The sequence below is a fragment of the Scyliorhinus torazame genome, chromosome 2 (genome assembly GCF_047496885.1).
Source record: "Scyliorhinus torazame isolate Kashiwa2021f chromosome 2, sScyTor2.1, whole genome shotgun sequence".
Lineage (NCBI taxonomy): Eukaryota > Metazoa > Chordata > Chondrichthyes > Carcharhiniformes > Scyliorhinidae > Scyliorhinus > Scyliorhinus torazame.
The window spans coordinates 332,709,894-332,723,319 of NC_092708.1; the positions used below are offsets into that span (position 1 = coordinate 332,709,894).

Consider the following 13,426-nt stretch of genomic DNA (forward strand, 5'->3'; position numbering starts at 1 on the left):
TGCAGTCCTCCCCAGATGAGGGGGATGGGGGCAGTGGTCAGGGCAGACGGGGTAGACACAGGCGGGTGGCTGTCCACCGTTACCGGCTGGGCCAGCGGGCACGGGACAGGCTGATAGCCGCCCGCTTCACTGACTAGATGGGCGTGGGAATCGGGTAGTATGGCCACAGACCGCACACCATGGCAACAGCCGACCACCCACCCCCCCCTCCCCAACCCCACCCACCCCACCCGCATGCACACCACCCACCCATTGCCGATCTACCTGCGGCACAACGGCCGGGCTCACACAGTTGCCGGTGGACGCGTGTCTATTGCAGGCCATGGAGGATGATGACAACCCGCCCTGCGATGAGCTCCTGGCTCCACATCGTTGGACGATGTCTGACCCATGTCACTGTCCGGTATTTCGTTTTCCTGGGTAGTGCTGTCCCGGGTAGGGGTGTCCTGGGTAGGGGTGTCCTGGGTAGGGGTGTCCTGGGTAGTGGTGTCCTGGGTAGTGGTGTCCTGGCTCGGATGTGACGGGGGCCTGTGGCTGCCCCTCTCGTCGCTGGGTGGCACACGCCTGCGTCATCGCACCCGCACGAGACGGGGGCGTCGTCTCCCTGTTGCTCCAGGTCTCTCCGTCTCCAGTGGTCTCCAAGGGACATCCTGCGGGCGTCGCAGTCCGGAGGGTCCGGGTCTCTCTGTCTCCAGTGGTCTCCAAGGGACATCCTGCGGGCGTCGCATGCCGGAGGGTACGGGTATCTCCGTCTCCCGTGGCCTCCGAGGGGCATCATGCGAGCGGTCTGCATCTGCGGGGATGGGTGCCTCGACTTTTGCTCCTGCGATACACAATGAAGCATGCATGGTTAGACATCAGGCAGTGATCAGGTGATATGGGGGAGGGGGATATGGGGACGGGCTGTCGGTGGCTCACTTGCTGGTGGGCCCCCGACCTCTGCATCAGCAACCTCCCGGTCCTCAGGTCCGCCAGCCAGTTCCAGGGCCCTTTCCTCTTGTTCGGTCAGTGGCCTCTCATCAGCGGGGCCTCCTCCAGTCCTCACATGCTCCCTGGTGTGTGCGCGTTTCTCCTGTGGCGGGGGGGGGGTGGGGTGGGGTGGTAGGGGTAAAAGGCAACAGTGTTAGACAGGTATATGAATGCACGCCATTGGTTGCGCGTGTATTGCAGAGGTCAAGGTTAGGGCTGGATTCACTTGGGGAAATGGGGGAACGCGGATATGGGGAGGGGGGATATGGGGGATATGGGGAGGGGGGATATCGGGGATATGGGAGAGGGGGGATATGGGGGATATGGGGAGGGGGGATATGGGGGAGGGGGGATATGGGGAGGGGGGATATGGGGGATATGGGGAGGGGGGATATGGGGAGGGGGGATATGGGGAGGGGGATATGGGGAGGGGGGATATGGGGGAGGGGGGATATGGGGAGGGGGGATATGGGGGAGGAGGAATATGGGGGATATGGGGTATATGGGGAGGGGGATATGGAGGAGGGGGATATGGGGGATATGGGGGAGGGGGGATATGGGGGATATGGGGGAGGGGGGATATGGGGGAGGGGGTATATGGGGGAGGGGGGATATAGGGGATATGGGGAGGGGGGATATGGGGGATATGGGGGAGGGGGGATATGGGGATATGGGGAGGTGGATATGGGGGAGGGGGGCATATGGGGGAGGGGGGTATTGGGGATATGTGGGAGGGGAGATATGGGGGAGGGGGGATATGGGGAGGGGGATATGGGGAGGGGGGTTATGGGGGGAATGGGGAGGGGGATATGGGGGAGGGGGATATGGGGGATATGGGGGAGGGGGGATATGGGGGATATGGGGAGGGGGATATGGGGGATATGGGGGAGGGGGGATATGGGGGATATGGGGGAGGGGTGATATGGGGGAGGGGGGATATGGGGGAGGGGGGATATGGGGGATATGGATATCGGGCAGGGGGGGGAGGCTCACCCTGGCTGCTCTGATGAGGTCGTTCACCTTCTTGTGGCACTGGGTGCCTGTCCGTGGTGTCAGGGCCACAGCGGTGACGGCCTCTGCCACCTCCCTCCACAGACGCCGGCTGTGGCGTGGGGCAACTCTGCGGCCGTGCCCGAGATACAGGGCCTCCCTCCTCTGCTCCACTGCGTCCAGGAGCGCCTCCACATCCCGTGACTGGAACCTCGGGACTGAGCGGCAGGCGGCCATCCGGTCGGGTGTTCCGGTCGGGTGTTCCGCTCGTGTGGGGGGGGAGCAGCGCGTCCTGATGAGCCGTCACGCCGTGCGCCGTGTATGACACTGCACAGCGTGAAGCACGTGAGCAAGCGCGGATCCCGTCACGCCGCTGCTATTCCGTGCCATTCCGGGCCAGAGACTTTGCGACGTTTGGGGCGGTGTGATGAAGGTCAGATTTGCGCCGTTTTTGGCACCGATCGGCGGACTTTGCGCCGATAACGGAGAATTTCGCCCATGTTTTCCAGATGTGTGACTTGAACGGCATCAAATTACTAAAACATCGGGTGGGATTCTCCCAGCCCCGGGGCTGGACCGGAGAATCCTCGCAACCGGGCCACGCCACTGGCACGCGATTCTCCGCTCCTTGGAGAATTGGCACCATTGGCGCTGGCGCGTTTGGCGCGGCGCCAGTCGCAGTCTGCTGTACGCGGCTGGGCCACTGATTCTTGGCCTGGGATGGGCCGAGCGGTTCCTCTAAAAAGGCAGAGTCGTGCCAGCGCCGCCCACACATGGGCGCAGCCGGCGGCAACCCTGCGCTCAGGGTCGGAGGGCGGCCTGTGGGGTGGGGGGGGGGGGTGGGGGCCTCCGATCCCGTGTGGGGGGCCTCCGATGGGGCCTGGCCTGCGATCGGGGCACACCGATCGGCGGGCCGGCCTCTCGCTCCCCAGGCCTATTTCTTCCACGCCGGCCCCTGAACTCCTGCGCCATGGTGCGTCGGGGCCGCCATGTTGAGGGAGGCCACCGCGCATGCGCGGGTTGGTGCCGGCGCCACTGCGCATGCTTGGACCACGCGGTGCACAGTTCGCGCTGGGATGGGAGGCTGGAGCGGGGTGAACCGCTCAAGCGCTGTGCTGGCCCCCTGTCGGGACCAGAATCGGTACTCCCAGCGGCCCATTCACGCCATCGTGAAATGTGACGGCGTTTCCGACACCGTGGACACTCTACCGCCGAACGGGAGAATCCCGCCCACTTTTTCTTAAAAATGTTATGAGATTCGTTGAATATTAAATAATATTTCAGCTAAAATAGAGTGTAAGTTAGCATAGGACCTGGTCTGGTCTTCACCCAGTCCAAGTTCACACAATGTGGTTTACCCTAATACCCCCAGACAAGCCACATAGTTGTAAAAGGGAAATGTCATTCGGGATGGAAGACAAACGCAGTCTTGCCAGCATTGTCAATTTCCGAGCGACAAATTGAGAAAAAAAGATTTGTGAAAAACATGGAATAAAAAACCTGCACCTCTTTTTCCTTTAATCTTTGAAAAAAAATCTCAAGTTAATGCAAGTCCCTAGTCATGTGTGACATGGGATCAAGGCAGTACAACCGCTGTGTAGTATATTGACTATATTATGGCTATGTGATGTGATAGTATCATGCCAGCTACTGTGTCCCTCAATGTGGTGGTCCTGAGTTAGTAGGAAAAGGAGCCATGCCAAGTTAATTCAAATATTTGTTCTATCTGTCTGCTCCCACTGTAAGAATAATGCGGTCAAATAATTTACTACATTATCCAGTAAGGGTGAGCATGTATGTGTTTTCTTTTGCCTTTCTCTAGGAGCTTTTCAGGCCTCTGCCAATTCAACGTTGCGCCAAATGCTAGAGTAGATGTTCAGAGTAACTTAGACATTGATTTATTTTCCACGGTCACCCTGTAGCAATGCACCACAACACATCCAAATGCCTCTTAAGATCAAAAGTTGCCACATGAGAAGTTCTGAGTAAGGTGTCACATTTTATCACTCCCGCTACACATCACTTATGTATGGGTGCATTAGTGTACTCTACAGGCTAAAGTATGGATTAGCTACCCGGAGTTTGTAAGGTCACATTCCACCATGATAAGTTACGAAATGAAATTCAATACATTTGGTCATTTATGGGCCGGCACATGATAAAGGAAATCGTGATATGCTGTCAGATTGTTGGAAAGACCTGACTGATTCATGAATGTCCTTCAGGGAAGGAAGTCTGCTAATCAAGTTTGAACCTGGCTTCGATTTGTTTTGTGTTCAGTTTCCTGGACTTGTATGAACATGTTCATCCTTCATATCCCATACTTAGTAAACCAATAGTTCCCTGTGGCCATATATTTCTGTGACCGAAAAACAAAGCGACTATTGGTTTATTTCAAGGTCGAGATCTGGCCACGAGACAAGTTCACAGATCGAAAGCTTTTAATTGAAGACATGTACCAGCACTTTCTGGAAAAAGGAAGATTACAGAATAAGACGGAACGAGATCCATTCTGGGAACCTGTCGAGATCTTGCACATTGGGAGGTAAATTTCAGACAGCACGTAATGCAAGAGAATGATGATTTCATTATGCTTATTATTGATCATGGCACATGCAACATTTTGCCTCAAAGGGATATTGGCTCAATTTGTATCATGATGTTGCTACTATATTGAATTCAGTTCACAAAAGGTTAGCTCCCGGATATACAAGGATTTCTGGGATGTAATTAGGACAAATTATTTGTAATACCAATAACAACTTGCATTTATGTAGCATCTTTAAGAACACAGCAGTATTGCAAAACTGAATTTAACAGCAGGTTATATTGAAGGAGATATTGGGACAGTAGCCAAATCAGTAGGTTTTAAGGAACATCTTTAAGAAGGACAGAGTAAGAGGCAAGAGGAAAATTTCAACGCTTAGAGCTAGGTAGCCAAAGGCACAGTTGCAGATGATGAAGCAATTCAAATGGGGTTGGACAAGAGGCCAGAATACAGATGAGCTAGATGAGAAAGCAGGAGGGTTCTTCTTTAAGGTGGGAACAATGAAAATATGGTACTAATTGGATTAATTTTGCAGCTTAAGTCTTCAAAAATGAGAAAGTAATTAATCAGTAAAATGGTTACTTGTACCACTTTCCTGTCAATACGAACCAGTGTAAATATGTTGCAGTGCCCATGTGTGGTTGGAAACTTTGGCGTATTGCATAGCTTACGAAGACCAGGTGGACGTTATCAACAATCAAGGAAAAGAGGAAGCTGTTATCCAGATCCGATTATTCCCCTGCAGATCAAGTGGAACGTAAGTCCCAAACACTGCGATAAAATACTCACACTCTTAAAGTGAATGACACAAACAATATTGATGTTTTTTCAATAATTGTTGGGATGATGAGTGGAAATTACGTGTTCCCCATTGGGTAAATGATTGACACTTAAGATTGGGAAGTTTTCTCTTTTGGATAGAGCATCGTATGGAATAGTAGTCATGGAAAAATATTGATTGTCAGGAATTGACATAACTATTTCCTGTTACGTTCTTCATATGACCTTAGTCATAGAACATAGAACAATACAGCGCAGTACAGGCCCTTCGGCCCACGATGTTGCACCGAAACAAAAGCCATCTAACCTACACTATGCCATTATCATCCATATGTTTATCCAATAAACTTTTAAATGCCCTCAATGTTGGCGAGTTCACTACTGTAGCAGGTAGGGCATTCCACGGCCTCACTACTCTTTGCGTAAAGAACCTACCTCTGACCTCTGTCCTATATCTATTACCCCTCAGTTTAAAGTTATGTCCCCTCGTGCCAGCCATTTCCATCCGCGGGAGAAGGCTCTCACTGTCCACCCTATCTAACCCCCTGATCATTTTGTATGCCTCTATTAAGTCTCCTCTTAACCTTCTTCTCTCCAATGAAAACAACCTCAAGTCCATCAGCCTTTCCTCATAAGATTTTCCCTCCATACCAGGCAACATCCTGGTAAATCTCCTCTGCACCCACTCCAAAGCCTCCACGTCCTTCCTATAATGTGGTGACCAGAACTGTACGCAATACTCCAAATGCGGCCGTACCAGAGTTCTGTACAGCTGCAACATGACCTCCTGACTCCGGAACTCAATCCCTCTACCAATAAAGGCCAACACTCCATAGGCCTTCTTCACAACCCTATCAACCTGGGTGGCAACTTTCAGGGATCTATGTACATGGACACCTAGATCCCTCTGCTCATCCACACTTTCAAGAACTTTACCATTAGCCAAATATTCCGCATTCCTGTTATTCCTTCCAAAGTGAATCACCTCACACTTCTCTACATTAAACTCCATTTGCCACCTCTCAGCCCAGCTCTGCAGCTTATCTATATCCCTCTGTAACCTGCTACATCCTTCCACACTATCGACAACACCACCGACTTTAGTATCGTCTGCAAATTTACTCACCCACCCTTCTGCGCCTTCCTCTAGGTCATTGATAAAAATGACAAACAGCAACGGCCCCAGAACAGATCCTTGTGGTACTCCACTTGTGACTGTACTCCATTCTGAACATTTCCCATCAACCACCACCCTCTGTCTTCTTTCAGCTAGCCAATTTCTGATCCACATCTCTAAATCACCCTCAATCCCCAGCCTCCGTATTTTCTGCAATAGCCTACCGTGGGGAACCTTATCAAACGCTTTGCTGAAATCTATATACACCACATCAACTGCTCTACCCTCATCTACCTGTTCAGTCACCTTCTCAAAGAACTCAATAAGGTTTGTGAGGCATGACCTACCCTTCACAAAGCCATGCTGACTATCCCTGATCATATTATTCCTATCTAGATGATTATAAATCTTGTCTCTTATAATCCCCTCCAAGACTTTACCCACTACAGACGTGAGGCTCACCGGTCTATAGTTGCCGGGGTTGTCTCTGCTCCCCTTTTTGAACAAAGGGACCACATTTGCTGTCCTCCAGTCCTCTGGCACTATTCCTGTAGCCAATGATGACATAAAAATCAAAGCCAAAGGTCCAGCAATCTCTTCCCTGGCCTCCCAGAGAATCCTAGGATAAATCCCATCAGGTCCCGGGGACTTATCTATTTTCAGCCTGTCCAGAATTGCCAACACCTCTTCCCTACGTACCTCAATGCCATCTATTCTATTAGCCTGGGGCTCAGCATTCTCCTCCACAACATTATCTTTTTCCTGAGTGAATACTGACGAAAAATATTCATTTAGTATCTCGCTTATCTCTTCAGACTCCACACACAATTTCCCATCCCTGTCCTTGACTGGTCCTACTCTTTCCCTAGTCATTCGCTTATTCCTGACATACCTATAGAAAGCTTTTGGGTTTTCCTTGATCCTTCCTGCCAAATACTTCTCATGTCCCCTCCTTGCTCGTCTTAGCTCTCTCTTTAGATCCTTCCTCGCTACCTTGTAACTATCCATCGCCCCAACTGAACCTTCACATCTCATCTTCACATAGGCCTCCTTCTTCCTCTTAACAAGAGATTCCACTTCCTTGGTAAACCACGGTTCCCTCGCTCGACGCCTTCCTCCCTGCCTGACCGGTACATACTTATCAAGAACACGCAGTAGCTGATCCTTGAACAAGCCCCACTTATCCAGTGTGCCCAACACTTGCAGCCTACTTCTCCACCTTATCCCCCCCAAGTCACGTCTGATGGCATCATAATTGCCCTTCCCCCAGCTATAACTCTTGCCCTGCGGTGTATACTTATCCCTTTCCATCATTAACGTAAACGTCACCGAATTGTGGTCACTGTCCCCAAAGTGCTCTCCTACCTCCAAATCCAACACCTGGCCTGGTTCATTACCCAAAACCAAATCCAACGTGGCCTCGCCTCTTGTTGGCCTGTCAACACATTGTTTCAGGAAACCCTCCTGCACACACTGTACAAAAAACGACCCATCTATTGTACTCGAACTATATCTTTTCCAGTCAATATTTGGAAAGTTAAAGTCTCCCATAATAACTACCCTGTTACTTTCGCTCTTATCCAGAATCATCTTCGCCATCCTTTCCTCTACATCCCTAGAACTATTAGGAGGCCTATAAAAAACTCCCAACAGGGTGACCTCTCCTTTCCTGTTTCTAACTTCAGCCCATACTACCTCGGAAGAAGAGTCCCCATCTAGCATCCTCTCCACCACCGTAATACTGCTCTTGACTAGCAGCGCCACACCTCCCCCTCTTTTGCCTCCTTCTCTGAGCTTACTAAAACACCTAAACCCCGGAACCTGCAACATCCATTCCTGTCCCTGCTCTATCCATGTCTCCGAAATGGCCACAATATCGAAGTCCCAGGTACCAACCCATGCTGCCAGTTCCCCTACCTTGTTTCGTATACTCCTGGCATTGAAGTAGACACACTTCAAACCACCTACCTGAACACTGGCCCCCTCCTGCAACGTCAAATCTGTGCTCCTGACCTCTATACTCTCATTCTCCCTTACCCTAAAACTACAATCCAGGTTCCCATGCCCCTGCTGCATTAGTTTAAACCCCCCCAAAGAGCACTAACAAATCTCCCCCCCAGGATATTTGTGCCCCTCAGGTTCAGATGTAGACCATCCTGTCTGTAGAGGTCCCACCTTCCCCAGAAAGAGCCCCAGTTATCCAGAAATCTGAATCCCTCCCGCCTGCACCATCCCTGTAGCCACGTGTTTAAATGCTCTCTCTCCCTATTCCTCATCTCACTATCACGTGGCACGGGCAACAACCCAGAGATAACAACTCTGTTTGTTCTAGTTCTGAGCTTCCATCCTAGCTCCCTGAAAGCCTGCCTGACATCCTTGTCCCCTTTCCTACCTATGTCGTTAGTGCCAATGTGGACCACGACTTGGGGCTGCTCCCCCTCCCCCCTAAGGACCCGGAAAACACGATCCGAGGCATCACGCACCCTTGCACCTGGGAGGCAACATACCAAACGTGAGTCTCTCACGCTCCCACAAAATCTCCTATCTGTGCCCCTGACTATAGAGTCCCCAATTACTAATGCTCTGCTCCTCTCCCCCCTTCCCTTCTGAGCAACAGGGACAGACTCCGTGCCAGAGGCCCGTACCCCATGGCTTACCCCTGGTCAGTCCCCCCCCCCACAAGTATCCAAAGCGGTATACTTGTTTCTCAGGGGAACGACCGCAGGGGATCCCTGCACTGACTGCTTTTTCCCAGTCCCTCTTACAGTTACCCACCTATCTCCAATCTTTGGTGTAACTAATTCCCTGAAGCTGCTATCTATGACACCTTCTGCCTCCCGAATGATCCGAAGTTCTTCCAACTCCAGCTCCAGTTCTCTAACTCGGTCTTGGAGGAGCTGGAGATGGCAGCACTTCCTGCAGGTAAAATCAGCAGGGACACTAACTGCATCCCTCACCTCAAACATCCTGCAGGAGGAACATTGCACTCCCTTCCCTGCCATTCCTCTAACTTTCTACCAAGATCTGGCTAACCACTAAATTACATTTTTTATAAAAAATAATAATAATATAATAAAATATGGTACTTACCTCAGACCAATGGGTTTTATTATTAGGTTAGAGGAGGAGGGCGGGTGGGAGACACTACACGTGTAGTGTCTCGGGTTTCCTCTCCACCAGAATTTATTGGTGAGGGTCTTCCCAGACGTCCGCGGGTCGACTTCCTGTTCCCGCCTAAAACACTAATTTAAAAAAAATAAAAAATAAAATTCTCAGCTCCTGCTGAAATTGACTAACCAGCCAGCTCCATTCCCGCCGAAATCGACTGGCCTGCCCCTGCAAAGACAAGTGCTTTTAAAGGACAGACTTACCTCCCAGCAGCCACTTCCGCACTGCTCCCGCTGAAACTGACTCACCAGCTGTTCTCCCGCCGAAATCCGAGGATATATAGACAGGAGAGGGGTTTAATCTGTTTGAATAAATTTGGATCCTCCGAATACCCATTAATTTGGGGGGAATCTCCACTTGGTAATACAAACAATTGAAATGGGATCAGAAGTAGGTCATACGGCCCCTCGAGGCTGCTCATTCAATGATATCATGGCTGATCTGTTTGTGTTGACCAAAATTTTCCAGCCGTTCCCACTGACGGGATCTTCCGGTTCCGTTGATGGCGATCCCTCTCCGCGGGTTCCCCAGCCATGGTGAGAACAACAGGAAGACCCCATTGACAGTGGCGGGACTGGAAGATCCCATCACTGGCCATTGGCGGGCCCTGCAAAACATGCTGTGGAGTGGCCCTTTGAGTTCCGCATTTCCCACCTACCCCCAATAACCTGTGATTCCCTTGCCTAACAAGAACCCATATACCTCTGCCTTCAAAATATTCAGTGACCCCGCTTCCACCACCATCTGAAGCAGAGAAATCCAAAGTCTCTCAACCCTCTGAGAAACAAATTCTCCTCATCTCTGTTCTAAAAGGGTAACCCCTAATTTTAAAACTGTGCCCCCTATTTCTGGACTCACCCACAATATCCTTTCAACATCCATCTTGTCAATACATTCAGGATCTTATATACTGCAAACAAGTCACCCCTCGCTTTTCTAAACTCCAGTGGAAACAAGCCCAACTGTTCCAACCTATCCTTATAAGAATGGGTGCCCAAACAGGAGGCATCCCCCCCCCCCAAGCCCCCGAGTCAGTGTTTACAGGGTTTACATAGCAGCCTTGGCAATTGGCATGGGCCTCCCTCACAACTGGTAAAATACCACTGGTGCCAAGATCTTACGTGGTGATTAATTGACCATTTAAAGTCCACAATTGACCTAATGGTGAATGCCCACTGCCATGCAATGTCCCCCCACCCCCCCCCCCCCCCCCCCCCCACCCCACCACCTCCCCGTCTGGTACAATTCCAGCATAGGCGGGTTCAGTGCCATTCGCGACTCCTCAGATATTGAAGCAGTCCATGTGCAAATGCAACAAGACCTGGACAATATCCAGGCTTGGGCTGACAAGTGGCAAGTAGCATTTACACCACACATGTGCCATGCCATGACCATAAGAGAGAATCAAGTCATTGTCCCTTGACATTCAATTGCATTGCCATCACTCAATCCTCCACTATCAGCATCTTGGGGGTTACCATTGACCAGAAACTGAACTGGGCTAGCCATATAAATATATCAATATTGCGGCTACAAGAGCAGGTCAGAGGGTAGGGATCTTGCAGTGAATAACTCACCTCTTGACTCCCCAAAGCCTGTCCACCACCTACAAGGCACAAGTCAGGGTGTAATGGAATACTTCCCACTTGCCTGTATGAGTGCAGCTCCAACAACACTCGAGAAGCTTGACACCATTCAGGGCAAAGCAGCCTGCTTGATTGGCACCCCATCCTGATACACACAGTAGCGGCAGTGTACACCATCTGAAAGATGCACTGCAGAAACTCACCAAGGCTCCTTATATAGCACCTTCCAAACCCATGACCACTACCACCTAGAAAGGAAAAGGCAGCAGATACATGGGAACACCACCACCTGTACGTTCCCCTCCAAGTCACTCACCATCCTGATTTGGAAATATATTGCCGTTTCTTCACTGTCACAGGGTCAAAATCCTTGAACTCCAACCCTAATAATAGTGGGTATACCTACACCATATGGACTGCAGTAGGTCAAGAAGGTAGTTCGCCACCAACATCTCAAGGGAATTTAGGGATGGGTCTAGCCAGTGAAGCCCACATCCCGTAAAAATGAATTAAATAAAGGTGTGTGGCACAGCGCCCCTGCCAGCCCATTTCCAGGGATGGAAGGGCTACAATTCTGGTGATATTTCCCGATTCGCACCCTTATCAGGCAACCAGGTATGAGCACCCGACAGTGTCAAGAACGTATACATGTCAATGGAGTAGCTGGAACTTGAATTTATATGCATCCATGGATTGCCACCGACAATTGCCATGGCAGGTCAAAGGCTCAGAATTCTATAGCGAGTAACGCACTTCATGACTCCCCACAGCCTGGCTAGCACCTACAAGGCACAAGTCAGGAGGGTAATGGAATACTCTCCATTTGCCTGGATGAGTGCAGCTGCAACAATGCTCAAGACACTTAGCACCATTCACTCCTTGGACAGCGCCTTCCAAATCCACCACCGCTACCATCCAGAAAGGCAAAGGCTGCAGATATCTGGCAACACCACCACCTATAAGTTTCCCTCCAAGTCAATCACCATCCTGACTTGGAAATATATTGCTGTTCCTTCACTCTCACTGGAATTGACTCCCTAACAGCACTGTGAATGTACCTAAATCTCAGGGACTGCAGCGATTCAAGAAAGCAGCTCACGGGCACTGTCTTTCTCAAGGGCAACTAGGGATGGGCAATAAATGATGGTCCAGGCAGTGGGGCCCATTCTGGAAATGAATAAAAACAAAGTTATTAAAAGAATTAATAAGAAATAAAAATAACCGCATCTCCCAGTGGTTGGTATGCGATACCATAGTCTTAAAAAGCTAAAACGACATTGTACTGATACTAAGAAATGTTTTGTCCCACAGCAGTTCTACTGCCATTGCTTCCTCTAAAGGGTAAATAGATTTGAATTTTGTCTTCCTCTGATTTATCTTCCCATCAATATAACCTTAATTCTGCCTAGGTCTGACAGCCTTTGGGGGCGATTTTGATTTCAAAATAAACTGGAGAACAGGGCTACGCAATAACACTATTAAAATCTAACTATTTATTACTATAGCTGTAGAAGACGTAATGGATAACGTGGCCATGCTATCAACACAGTGAAATGTTTACTCCTGCTAAAATAACCATTAACCCTTCATCACTGTTCACGAGAATTGTAAGAGTAGCTGGACAATTAATTTACTTTAGAACTTTATTCGTTGTCAATTGTGCTTTCAATTTTTGGTTTTGATATTGAACCAGAACTAAATTCAAGAAAACGTCCTTGAGATTATTTTGAAACAGTTAATTTTATTGAGTAATGTAGTCCCGCTTGCCACACATTAGTGAGGCTTCAGTAATATTCAATTGTGGGCCTGATTTCACCTCTTCGGAAGTGAGTGGATTTTGAATGAGTTTAAATTGTAAACATTTTCACCGAGAAGAGCCGAATGTTTTACATGAGCTGAAAGGTATTTGTTATTGGGCATCGAGCACTAAATGATGCCAGACTACGTCGCACAATACAAATCTTCACATGCAGACAATGTGGATCAGAAACTCAAAGGTTTCAGATTCGCACTAGTTGTATGGGTGGCCCCACCAGCAGCACATGGATTGCAGAATATGTAAGATTTTCCAGGGCTGCTAGCCAAAAGCATGAATCAGGATGGCCCTTTGAATCAGGTGTGAGGCCAAAAATGGGATTGACAACCAGGGTTCCCGCACAGACCCGGCGAGGTTCCCTCCCAGACGCGGCGAGGTTCTCGCCCAGACCCGGCGAGGTTCTCGCCCAGACCCGGCGAGGTTTCCGCCCAGACCCGGCGAGGTTCCCGCCC

The 13,426-nt window shown here is 49.9% G+C and overlaps 1 protein-coding gene across 1 annotated transcript in view; it reads left to right on the forward strand.

Annotated features, from left to right (window-relative positions):
- The window catches only part of LOC140407437 (kinesin-like protein KIF28), a 343,852-nt gene that overhangs the window by 190,286 nt on the left and 140,140 nt on the right, over nt 1-13,426 (forward strand). The window contains exons 20-21 of the mRNA XM_072494929.1: nt 4,359-4,504; nt 5,136-5,264. Coding sequence (XP_072351030.1) covers nt 4,359-4,504; nt 5,136-5,264 — 275 coding nt within the window. The remainder of the gene's footprint in view (nt 1-4,358; nt 4,505-5,135; nt 5,265-13,426) is intronic.